We start from the raw sequence: 12,750 nt of genomic DNA, 5'->3' as shown, positions 1-12,750 counted from the left end.
CTTTACAGACTTCCAGGTTAATTTTTTTTATTTTTTTTTTTAACTCCATGCAGCCCAGGTCAATGCCCATGACAGAGCAGAAGCAGCACAACACAGATGCTGTGATCAGCTCATGATCTACAAGATGCAGCAGTTAGGTCCTATTTCTAGAGAACCAATGCTGCCTGCCTAGACCATGTCCAAACTGGGACTTGTTTGATCCTGCATTACTCTTCATAGCACATGTAGACTTGCTTATTAGTCAGAAGGAGGGTTATCTGAGGAAAACCCTATGAAAGAGTACACTTAAAAAAAAATAATCAAACTTAGTAGATGCAAAGATCACATCTCTTCTGCAGACAAGATTTAGCTGGTCTGAATGCAATGTTGAATTACAGTTCATATAAACTCCACCTACTGAAGATATGGAAACAGCTTCTGCTGAATGAGGAAAATTTCAATGTCTGCTCTGACAGTTCTTCCAAGAACAGACTGAAATATTTGAATCTACAGTTAGTTTCCCGCCTAAAGTCCATAAATAAACAAATACAACTCAGTTGATTAGTTTAATAAGGCTACCATATTACAGACTAATGCAAACATTAGAATAGTTACATAGTAATTAGTGTATCAGATCTCATCATGAATAAATCCAATAGCTAAAGGGATTAAAAATATTAAGTTATTTCATTGAAGTAACCCATAAGAATGGATACAACAGTTTAAATTTGGTATACACCTTACTAGATGCTTTGTCTTCAAAACTAATCGTTGCTGTAGTAAATACGGCCCTATTAGAATGCCTACGTTACTTTTATTTCTTAAACTAAAAGGTAGATCATGCAATTCTAAAGAATCTATAGGAATTGCAACAGGAAAACAGTAGATTAGCAATATACAATCAAACTGTTTTAGGAAGTGTTAAACCTAGTCCTTAATTCGATATTTAAGGAATCATATTTAACAAAGTCACTAATGTTTTGTGAGTACTGAAATAGACTAGGTTTACCACAATTTTGAAAAAAGGCAGAAGCTTATAAATCCAAAAGTTTAATAAGTCAATGCAAGTTTTAGGTAGCTCCTCTCTCAAAGTTGCTAAAAAACAAACACCCACCCAACGTAAAAAAAAAACCCAGTCTTTAACCACATCTCATTAATGTTGGTTTTCACTCTTCTATGTCAGCACTTGTTTCTTTGAGCGCATTGCTCTGGTTGTGGATAAATGCAGTGGCTTTTGATTCCAATTCTCCCAGCTGTTCAAATGAAAGGACACATGGATCTTGGTCTTTAACAGTGTCCGACAGCTTGCACATCTTCTCCCGAAGGCGTTGAGAGTATCGCAAAGGGGTTACAAGTTTCAGGTCTTGGGCACTGGAGTCATTTGCCTCATGATGCATCTTAACACTTGGGAAGAAAAGAAAAATAAGTCAGTAAACATAGGAACACCATCATACAGATTACCTCTGTTGCCATTTCTGATAGATGTAAGTCATAATTCCTGTTCAATTCTGATTCCCATATCTGAAGGAAACAGGCCCCTTCCCATTCGTACAGTTAAAACCAGATGTACAATCCTTTTCTTGGGCAAAATATTTTAGTCTGGAGAACCTCCTGAAAATAATTTCCAGAAGGAAAATTCCACCCTATTTCATCAGGGGGAAACTGTTCTTCCTGCTATGAGGGAGAACAGACAGCTGCCAGGAGCCCAGCTTCAACAGATGCCAAAACTGAGCACAACTTTCTGAAGCCTGATATCTTAGAAGAAACCTTATGGCAAAAACATGGATTTAGGTGTTATCTGTTTTGTAGATTACTACACAGAATTTTTGCCTCAAGATACAATCAAGATTACAGAACAGTTATATCTTGCTCACTTCTCCTGTTTTGTGCAACATACAACCACAACTATACTTGAAAAAAGGAGGACTGGAGACAACTACTTTCTGCACTCAGCTAGGTAAAGAGAACTGCTACTGCCATGCAGGGTCTGGGAGGGGATCCTAAGCCTGGAATTTATACCTCTGCCAAAGAGGTTTAATGACTCTGTAGTGAGGCATTCAAAAAGCAAAGCACTGAGTAAATAGAGAAACTTATTTAAAAATCCTTCTGAAGGAAGTAAGAGGAAGCAATCCTACAAAACTAAGATCTTGAGAGATTTTAATTAAGTGTTCATAAGTGCAGTGCCTCCCTGTTTCAGCAGAGCACAAACATTACTGTTACCCCAGACCCTGCAAACTTTCCATTGTTATCTAAAGAAATCTTACCATTCCAAGTATGATGTCATCAATGGATTGTGTCTCATTAAATAAGATGTATCATTCCCCTCAGGAGAATTAACTGCTTGGGCTGTATTTTTTACCTCATCCTCATTCTGCTCTTCTCTTCCACATTTTCCTTTCTTTTTTGTACGTACTTTAGTCTTGTGCTTTTTATTCTTTTTTAGCAAGATCTCTTCTCTTGGTTTTAGGTTTAAATCCACTTTTTTTATCAATTCACTGCTAGTCTCCGCCTCCTTGTCATTACTGTCTGCTTTTTGGTCAGAGCCGAGATCCTTGAAGGCCTCCTGAATCTTCTCTACAGATGAATTTGATTCTTTGTTGACTTCCACTACCTCACTTAAATGAGCTTCTATCACAGTTTCCCCTAAAATTGAAATATTGAATAAAAGTACAGATGTGATTAAGTACAAAGAAAAGAAAAGATAATGTTTTAGAGAGATCTCTAAAATCTTAAAGCTTTATATGAAAATGAAAGTATGTGTTGAGTCTGAGCCACAGAAACTTAAGTTACTAATAATTTTACCCACCTTCAAGAACCTGCAACCTGAAAATTCAGGCTAAGTACATACTGAGAAGTCATTCTCTTTCTTACCAAGCACAGCAGCTCTGAACATTTCAGTCATTATCTGGGATCAAATACTTGTCAGGTTATATTATATTGAACAGGAATGTATATGACTACTTTGCTTGAAAAACTGCAATATTTACTGCCTTTAATTGACACTATGCCGTAATACAACTATTCATCTGCTATTGAAGGAGTTTGTGTCAGAGGCAACTGATTCCTAGCTCAAGAACTTTTTATTTACTCTTTGATTATCAGGCTAAAATAGCTGGACGACATTGCTTTGATAGAATTTAAGTAGAAAGTTTGAATATGAAAGTATCTCCACTACTCATTTTAACATGCCCACAACTGAAAAAAATTAGCTTAGTCAAAGTTGTTCGGAAAGACAATTGAGTACAAAATGATCACAGATAAGGTTCCATTAAATAGAATTTAATATAGGCACAACAGTTAGCTCGTGTTGCCTGTCAAGGCAGACATTTAACTAGAATACATTACTCCAACTTACCATCCTCAGACTTAAAAAGGCTTTCAGTATTTTTCATAGTATTTATTAGTGTGTGGCGTAGTTCATCTTTAGGCTGGAAAAAAAATTGTATTTTTTTTAGAAAAACAATTCCAGAGTTAATCATAATTTCATCTTATTTGGTATAACAGTTAAAGCAGTACAGACCACATGATGTTCACATTACAAACCCTTTATTTAATGCTGTTCAGAGACATAAGTCAGAACAAGTGAATGCTGTATTCTCTGTATTTGGTGCACTAAGGCTGTATTTGATGTCCTGAAACCTTGTTGATATTAAGGTACAGGAATTCAGTCCATCAATAAATATAAAAATAAGTTCTGTTTTGGGTTTCTAGTGATACTCTAAGTCTCAACCCTTCATTTCTTCTAGGCAGAACATCATATGATATTTTGATGATCCTAAACCTTTCATCTTGGAAGTAGTATCTACAGTGGTTATGGAGCAAACCAAATCCAGTTTACGTTCAGGTGGGTCACATGGCTCTTCTACTCTAGAAAGGACTTTATGAAATACAACTATTTCTGTTTTCCATATACTATATTAGCTTGCCTTTATATTTAAACTCAAACTTCGACAAGCTGCTCACCATTGCTCCTGCCAAAATGGCCTCCTCATAGACAGCAATAAGCTTTTCAAGAGGGCCCATCTGTTCAAGACGAATACAGCAGATCCAATATTTTGCAAGCTTTTTAGCCTCAGGAATGCTTTGTGTCAGATCATCCAACATGGCACGTACTTCATCACTTTGACATCCCTGAAGTCAACACAAGAGCAGAGATTTAAATGCAGTGAACATTTTGAGGTGCTGTATTTTAGCTGGTTTTGAACTAGAAAGCAAGGGATTTTTTCTTTTTTGGAAAGTAACGCTGAAATTTGAAAGTAGCAGGTATTTCCAACTGAACTATGATCTTGGGTAAAAGAACTGTCATTCACTTATACTTCCAAATTAGATTTATACAGTATTGTAAGTAGAAGGGATAGTAGAATGCATAGACATCTTTAGAACTACTTTAAACCCAACTTTTTCAGAAGTCCAGGCAAGTTTCTACAAATGCAAACTTGTTTTAAAATAACTACTTCATAGCTACTCTCCTTACATTATAGCTTTTCTACTTTATTATGTTACCATTATTGCCTAATCTTACTGGGTAGTTCAGTAAGTTAGTGAAGCTTAAGGAAGAACTAATTTCTTCGGGTATTGACAAAAAGCTATACTATTGCTTGACTTGGGGAGCTATTAGTCCTCTGCATCTGATTCACAGGTCCAGCACACCCATAGGACTTGCATGTTATAGCAACCTGTATGATTAGAACTTGGTAGGCAAAGGAACTGAATACCTGTTCGGTTAACTGCAGACATTCCGAGAGAGTCTTGTTGACCTTTTCACTATGTAATACATGCTCTAAAGAATCACCAGAAGAGAGTTCGTGTTCTTCATTTTTAGACTGGGGTCCCAGAAGCACAGATATAGGAGGTCTCCTCATTACTTTTCCTCTAGATACCCTCCATTTATCCAGGCGAGCTCTGCATTTAAGAATATTAGCAGCTTAAGTGACAGACTTTTATTTTTAAAAAAAAAAAAAAAAAAGACTGAACAACACTAACTAGGGTAAGGCATACAAATATGTACTTTCCAGATAATCCTTGAGTCCTCAGACTTTAATCCTAAAAGGAACACAGCTACCATTCAGACCTGCATGGACATTTCAGAACAATGCATATCTATCTGCTTTAGGTTTCTATCAGGTCAGAACACTTTAATCTCTCAACTTCCAGCAACAAGAGACTTAGGCTACAGACCATTTTTTTCAAGAGAGGGTAAAAAAATGCTTCCGATTTATTCATCTGTGCCACCTCTCTTCCCTAATCCCACTTCAAACCAGAAAACTAGAAGCCATCTCTAAAGACAGAAAGCATGGAAAGCAGCCCAGAACAAGCCTATCGCACAGCTTTTAAAACCTTAAAGTGATGCATGTGTAGTTCAGTCTTCATATATGTTTAATTTCAACCCCAACCCACTAAACCACCAATTTTTAGTAAGCATGACTTTCTACAAGGAGCTCTACCAATAATACTAAATAACTTTTAAGTGATGAATCTTCACCCCATCATTTAAGCTGCATTCTCCAAGTTGAAAAATACATAATTGATAAGTTCTCTCCATAAACATGCTCACTCCTATATACATCCTACAGTTTGTTGGGTTTTTTTTTTTTAAAGCAGTTGCATGCACATACAATTCACTTACAGGATTGTATGTCATGATTAAGGCTGTCATGACCCTTGCCTAAAAGCCAAACAGCTCAAGCAATATACATTTTTACTTTATAGCTGCACAGGGCAAGCTGTAAGCCTGAAGAGCTGCTGCAATTCTTCTAGATCCTGATTTCTCAACATTAAGTCTACAATTTTAGTCTGCTATCCTTAGGCATAAAGTTCAAACACTCCATTCTCTTATTTTTCACTGGATCTACAGCAAAAAATAGATATTCTTGGAAATAAGGTCTAAATACCTCCCAAGGTCAAGCTATAACAGTAACTCAGTTACCTCCTCTCTTCTGCTGACTCTTTTGGCAGAACAGATTTTCTGTAGCCATTAGTTTTAGAATCCTGTCCTGACTTTGTACCAGGAACAACAGAAATTGGTTTTGCTGGAGCTTCTGGTCTTGCATCTTCATAAAAATCCGCACATTTCTTCATTCTTAGTACTCTGTTGTCAGAATTGTTAGGAGTAGCCTTCAGTGGCTGTGGTGCCCTTCCACCAATGATTTTCTGGACTGTTACTTTCTTTGGTGCTACAGCAGATGTTGCTTGCCATTTCTTCAGACAGGACTGTGAGTTAAGAGCAGATTTGTCAGATGGTTTGCTCTGGAATGGGAGGACACCAGTTGGTTTTACAGAATTAGGATTGTTTGTGACTTTGATGGTCTTCCGAACTATACTACAGCTGCTCATGGATAAGGAACTTGGTGCTGGTTTGGTGGCAGAAGGAAGAATCTTCTTGCCTGTCAAAGAACTATTTTCTCCCCCATTTTTTGGTGCTTTTCGGAAGGAGTTTATCTTGGATTGGATAACTTTGCCACGATACGTACCAAGCACTGGTTTCTTTGGTAGGCCAATACTTGAATTTTGTTTATCTCCAATCAACTGCTTCTTTTTAATGTTTTTTATTTGCAAGAAAGACTTGGTAATTGACACACGCTGAGATTTTGTTTCAGTAACTTCATCCTTGGAAGCACAATCTTCAGGATTATAGTTTGTCCCCGATATGGAATTTGTCAGTCTGATTGTGGAAGAGTTTAAAATAACATTTTTTTTGGAGGTTCTGCTTAGTTGGCCCCATGACAGTTTATTGGAATTCTCTTTATCTTCCTGAAATCAAAAGCATATCCATGGAGATGTTACAAGTACATTCATGCTGCATGTTACTTACTTCCAAAGAGGCTTTCACTCACAGGACTAAAGTGTTTAACAGTAAATTCCACTTTAAAAGTATCTACAAGAGTAATGTATATATACCGAGTAGAATATTTGTCATCTATTACGGCAGAATTCACATTAAAAAAGTCAAATAAGGATTCTTTAAACTCTGCCTTGGAAGTAAAAAGGCTTAACCTGAGGGCTACACTCTTCTTACAGAAACACGACTCTCAAAGCAACTGCTGGCTTTTAACTGCCAAAATCCCCTTCCAAGAGTCGTAAAGTAGAAATGTGCTTTAGGATGTATACAGTCAAAAGCAGCAGTATCTCAGTTTGCATACCCCATCACTTAATGGCAGCACCATTTCTCTACTTAGTGTGGATAGACTACTAACACAAGGTAGTAAAGCCTTTAATCGGGAATTGGGATATGTTTCCAGAAGAGGGAGATTTTTCTTCTTACTAATGAGTTGTAGGATGCCATAGTTAAGAATAGACATGCATGTTTTATATGGGCTTACTACTCTGTGGAACTCTCAACCATGTGTTCTTAGCATAACCCTAGCCAAGAGTCCATGAGAAGCGGGACCTAGTCTTTTCCGCCAAAGATGCTGCTCTACAGCAACTTAATTCAACGTTGTTCAAGCAGCAGCTTATAGAAGAGGGAAAGATCCAAAGGCAGGGAAAAAAAGTGAATGACACATGGAAGTCTGCAGAAGCTGATATTCTTCTTTGAGGAAGATGTACTTGAACTGTAAGAAAACTACACCACATCTCAATTCCTGGTCTGTCATTCAGCCTTAGAAGTCAGATTTGAGTAAGCCAATAACTAGAGCTTCTTGGGTACAAGGGCTGTTATTTCAGGAAGGTATGCAGTTTAGCTCAACTTTAAAATCACATGAGACATTAACACAGACCAAAATATCTCCCTTCAGGAAATTTCTAAAAACACTTTGTTCTCATTCTTGGAATTTTTCCCCACAACACTCAGTTTTGAAGTTTTAAGGGTTTTGCTTTCCTCAAAGATTACCATGTGCCTCAGATCGTTGAGTACCCAAACTCAGAACCATTTAACATGAACACAGGTTTGTGTCTAGGTTTTTTCCCTTATCTTTACCTGCGAACAGGCATGGAGAAGAATCTGTATTGCGCTATTTCTAAACAGCACAACCATGTGCATCTTAATTCTGGAAAAGTGACACAAAGTGTTATAGGGAAGACATTCCCTTGAACTCTGATCAGATATTAGCATCTACTGACTATATTAGATTTGCCAGCATCGTAACTGAAAAAAAACCCACACACACATGCAACAGCTACTGTTGTTTGGAAAAAAACAAACAACTAACAGAGTACAGTAGAAGAATTGTACTCTGTTAGAAGACAGAAGACCTTGCTCAGATGTAGATAACTTTCCCCAAAGACTTAAAATATATCAAAAGAGTTCTGGGAGTCCTAAAAAAGTTAATGTAATCATTATTTCGGCAATAACGGTATTCTCTAATACCCATTCCAATCAGGTACAAACTGAGTATCAATATGATCCATTACATACAGTAACGCAACAGCTCTCCAAAGAGCATATAATAAGCAGTCACTGAATGAAGTTTTAACAAACTGCACCTCTTTATCTGCAAACTTCTTGTGCTCTGGAAATTGTATACCATAAATACGGCTTGAGTGGAATGTTGTAGCCAGAGGAACAGAGTGCCATCAGTATTTGAATACAGTCAAAAACTTACCATTTCTGGCTTTGAAGATATTGAGAACTGTATTTTGGCTTGCAGTTTATTGCTAGTTGCTCTCCTGGTTTTGCTACTGCTTAAAAAAAAGAAAAAGAGGCATCTTAAGTCATCCTGCAACATAACAAAGTAAGTTTACATAGTCCAGGTAATGGACTGAATTCACACTGAAGCATTTCTGTTCAGCATATATACTTCCTCCAGAAAAAAATAAATGGCTAAGCAACCACTGATCAGAGCCCAGGCTGCAAAACATGCCTCCTTACACCCTAAAGAGCTGACTAACAGAGGGGAAGAGAACAGACCCTATTTACTGCAAGTGCCATTCTCATGTCAAAGGATGAGCACCAACCTGTCTGGCGTGATGCATAGGCTACAGGCCAAGTTTGTAAATGCTGCAGTTGAGGGTGAAGGGGAAGCAGCACAAGGAATTGAAGCTCAGCTAGTGCAATCATCAGAGGCCAGGCATTTGGGACGAGCCTGAACAAGGATACACACTAACAGGTTCTAAAACCAGTAGTCCAGCACCAGAGCTGGCATCAGACTACCCAGTTAGTAACAAAACTACCAAGACCAGTATTGCCTAGTAGCAACTATGAAAATGTAATGATAGCTCGGAAGAAAACCATCTCAGTTTAAAGTCACAAATCCAAATTCTTCCTCAAACACTCCATGATGCATTATATGAAACATGTGACATTACTGCATGTGAAAATTAATATTCCGGTTAGCAACTGATATCTTTGCATCAGATGATCTTCTGAAAGCCAGTCAAGTTGAAAGTGAAGATACATTAGTGAAAATAATTAGTAACTTTGAAATGTTGCAGAAAGCACTGTGTCATACTATCACCTCCATGTCACCTGTGATAAAGAATACACATTAAAGGAACTGATCGTAAGTTATAGAATCATTTAAGATAGAAGAGACCTTTAAGATCAAGTCCAACCATAAACTCAACAGTGCCAAGTCTACCACTAAACCATGTGGTTATGTGGCACATCTAAAGGTCTTTTAAATACCTCCATGGACAGCGATTCAACCACTTCTCTGGGCAGCCTGTTCCAGTGCTTCATAACCTTTTCAGTGAAGAAGTTTGTCATAATAACCAATCTGAATCTCCCCTGGCACAACTTGAGGCAATTTCCTCTCATCCTATCACTTGTTACTTGGGGGGTAGGGAGGGGAAAGGCAGACACCCAACTCACTACAACTTCCTTTCGGGTGGTCAACAGTGTAGAACAGCAAAAACTCCACATCAGCTGCAAACTAAAAGCATTCATCATATCCACATACATGATGGCTCTAAACAATGAGCTAAACAGAGACCATGAAAACCTCTGGAATTTAATAGCTGGAGAATAAACAGAGGAAGGAAAAGTAAAATAGATCAAATGCTAAATTGAGAGTATTGCTACAATGAAAGTAGTTGGCAGTAATTTTTTTTAACACAAGATAGTTCTCTACAACACAAAAGCACTTGCCTTTTCCTGCTACACAGAACAAGTCTTTGACAGATTTATCCTTGTCATTTATGTGTATTTTATATTTAAAGGTCATTATTCAGTTAGATTTGTACTACCAAGTAGTTCTGTACTACTGACACAGGCCCATGCTACCTTGAGTATACAAAATGTCAAGCAAGACTTCCTTCCCATTTAGATGGGAACAAGTTTCAGATTGAAATTTACCATTTGCAAAAACATTGCTACACCATGAACTAACGTTAAGAGTTAGAACCTTCTGTACTCCTTCACACCACTGTCATCTCTAGAGAAACTCCTGTTATTAGGTTTTAATTCTACATGTCTAGACTTTAGAGTGGAAGATTTAAATACAAGTCAATAAAAGGAAGCACTCCTAATTGTTGATAAGTGCCCACATTCTCTTTACAGAACATTATGCCTGCGTGATGAACATCACACACTCTGGGTTTTATAACAGTATATTTGTTTATAGCATAAAATAATGAATTAGTAACCACAAAACCACAATGAAGCTTGATCAGGTGGATTGTGAACACATGCAGCATAGCCTGAGAGAAAAAAATTTATTTGCAGAAGGAAGGTTATAGAGGCAAAGTGGCATCTGAAATAAGAGCTCTGCCATGAAGGTATCCTGTCCTGTCTTAGTCTCTAGAGGAGCACATAATATCATCCATGAATTGGATCTATTCTGCATTTGGTTAACAAAAACTTTCAGTATTTACTGACAATAAAAGGACTTTAGGAAATTCATGTGGTCACCAGTCTTGTTGTGTGGTCTCACTTTTTGGTTGAGGTTCTCTGCAAGAACTGCTATTTGTGTCTCTTCCATCAAATATAGACCTTTATAAAGGAATATAATCCATAGCAGATACACTACCTGATTGATGCCTGGTTTTCTTGACTGAGCACACCAGAAAAGGTCTTTTTTCTTGATAGATATTCTTCAACTTTTTGTCGTCTTTGTTCTAGTGAGTTTAAAAAAGACTTATTAAGTTTTCAGCTAAAACAGTAATTCCAAGTTTTGTCACTTAGAAAAAAAGGTAATTAAAATAGCATCAAGACATTATGAAACAGACACTGTAGATTAAGAAAATCTTTATTATTAACTTTTTATTATGTTTTAGACATTCATTTCTTGAGAAAGACTATATTCAAGGAGTGGTTGAATGCAATTTCACAGCTATACAAGATGACTGTTTTGCTGCATTAAGCTAGAAGAAACACGATTTTGCGATGGGAAAAAGTTAGGCTCACTCTTCCGGGTGACTGTGCAGTATTTCGCATACTTGGCGTTGGTTCAGCAAGCACAATTTTCACTTGTGACAGTCGTAAGATACGTATAGCACATGTGAAAAACAGCATGCACGTGAACCCAACTGAACATCTGCAAAATCATTTGCTTCCCTTCCATTGTCATCTGCACAAATGTTGGGACCAGCAGCAGCGTTAATAACAGCACAAGATGATCACATCCTCACAGTCAGTCTAGACAGTTAAGACTCCAAGTCTTACAATTGTTTCACATGCAGTGGAATGTTAAGCAAGAAGTTAAAGCATAGTCTTCTGAGTCTTTTGACTCAGAACAATTCCTTTATGGCATTCAGGAACTCATGGCATTGCACCATCATCCATCAGACAGGCTTATTCAGCAGTGGAAGTCTTCAATGAACTCACATATCGAACCCAACTTCTGTCCCTCCTAGACAGGCATAAATCCCCTTTTGAATATCTTCCCTATTTTGACTTGCCCAGTGTTCTTGATTCATGCTTCAGAAATCTCTGCAAGGTCCAACAACACATCCCCTCCACAAGAAGATATTTCTGTATTACAGAAGTCGAGACTGTAGGAATTGCTAAAACATTATTGCTTTTGAGGACCTGAACGTTAATCCTCAAGAGGATTAGGCACTTGATTGCACACACTCCGTAAAGGTGAAGAGGTGTACACCAGAGATGTGTGTACCTTCCGAGAGATGCTGCACAACAGCAAACTCAGCGTGCATCCTAGAGCCTCCCAGGCACCTTCTGCTCCAGAAACTCGGGTCTTACAGCACAGCCCCATCAAAACAATTCAGTCCGTTTGACTTGCAGAAGCCAAACCGCTCAAAAAATAATAAACTGAAGAGCGCAGGCGTAGATACGAGCATTCGCTTGTTTCGACAGAATGGTCTGAAGTTGATGCGTGCCTTTTGTCATGAAGAAAGGCTTTCATTTCAGAAGCCCTGCCGAGGGGACAGGGGGAGCAGAAAGCACCGGTCCCAGCCCTTCGAGGGGAAGGTCAAGTCTCACAGACCCGCTCACACCCACCGGTCAGAAGCTCTAATGCCACGGGCGCTGCTGCCAAGACCTGCCCAGTCTCCGACCCCGGCTAAGGCTCTTGCCCTTATCTCCCGCTTCCCGGGGAGAGCGACCAGCTCCGCTGTCCCACCAGCTCCTGCCCTACCCGCCGCGGCCTAGCCCGGAGCTACGCGGGTCGATAACGACAGGCAGCCTCGGCTTGACGCGACCGGGAGAGGAGAGCGGCTCAACCGCCTTGGGTCTTTGCCTCCCGGTGCCCCCCCGCCCCGCAGCCTTACCTTGGTACTCCGGCTCGGACCTGCGGCTGGCCGAGAGCTGTAAGGGAGGCCGCGCCGCCATGCCGCTGGCGGGGAATGGCTCCCACGGGCCGTTTGAATCACCCGCCGCACCGCGCCTCCCTGATTGGGCCAGCCGCGGCGCTTGAACTGGCCAATGGCGAGCGGGGG

The 12,750-nt window shown here is 39.0% G+C and overlaps 2 protein-coding genes across 3 annotated transcripts in view; one reads left to right on the top strand and one right to left on the bottom strand.

Moving 5' to 3' along the window:
- Window positions 1-617: 617 nt before the first annotated feature.
- On the bottom strand, window positions 618-12,697 carry CKAP2 (cytoskeleton associated protein 2). Of its 2 annotated transcripts, none has more exons than XM_026851157.1 (9): window positions 12,583-12,697; window positions 10,884-10,971; window positions 8,520-8,598; window positions 5,906-6,729; window positions 4,695-4,881; window positions 3,943-4,110; window positions 3,335-3,407; window positions 2,244-2,622; window positions 618-1,383 (listed from the first exon to the last, which is right to left on the bottom strand). In XM_026851157.1, exons 1-9 carry the CDS (start codon window positions 12,641-12,643, stop codon window positions 1,146-1,148), a joined length of 2,097 nt encoding a protein of 698 aa, XP_026706958.1. In that variant the 5' UTR covers window positions 12,644-12,697; the 3' UTR covers window positions 618-1,145. The 2 variants fall into 2 exon arrangements, with proteins under 2 accessions (XP_026706958.1, XP_026706968.1); XM_026851167.1 differs by having other exon boundaries at window positions 8,520-8,595.
- VPS36 (vacuolar protein sorting 36 homolog) overlaps window positions 12,642-12,750 on the top strand; it is a 19,342-nt gene continuing 19,233 nt past the window's right edge. Inside the window, exon 1 of the mRNA XM_026864139.1 lies at window positions 12,642-12,710. Coding sequence (XP_026719940.1) covers window positions 12,642-12,710 — 69 coding nt within the window. The remainder of the gene's footprint in view (window positions 12,711-12,750) is intronic.

The sequence above is a fragment of the Athene cunicularia genome (genome assembly GCF_003259725.1).
Source record: "Athene cunicularia isolate RWA chromosome 1 unlocalized genomic scaffold, athCun1 chr1_part1, whole genome shotgun sequence".
In the NCBI taxonomy this organism is placed as follows: Eukaryota; Metazoa; Chordata; class Aves; order Strigiformes; family Strigidae; genus Athene; species Athene cunicularia.
The sequence above is the reverse complement of the archived record's forward strand: the minus strand, read 5'-3'. Positions and strand labels throughout refer to the sequence as shown.

Excerpts from the sequence above, each read along its gene's own strand:
- CKAP2 (XM_026851157.1), bottom strand. The coding sequence starts at position 12,643 with ATGGCGGCGCGGCCTCCCTTACAGCTCTCGGCCAGCCGCAGGTCCGAG. Across the intron at positions 6,730-8,519 it reads TATCTTCAAAGCCAGAAATG|GAAGATAAAGAGAATTCCAA; the intron begins GTAAGTTTTTGA and ends TTTTGATTTCAG. Across the intron at positions 4,882-5,905 it reads GAGTCAGCAGAAGAGAGGAG|AGCTCGCCTGGATAAATGGA; the intron begins GTAACTGAGTTA and ends TCTTAAATGCAG.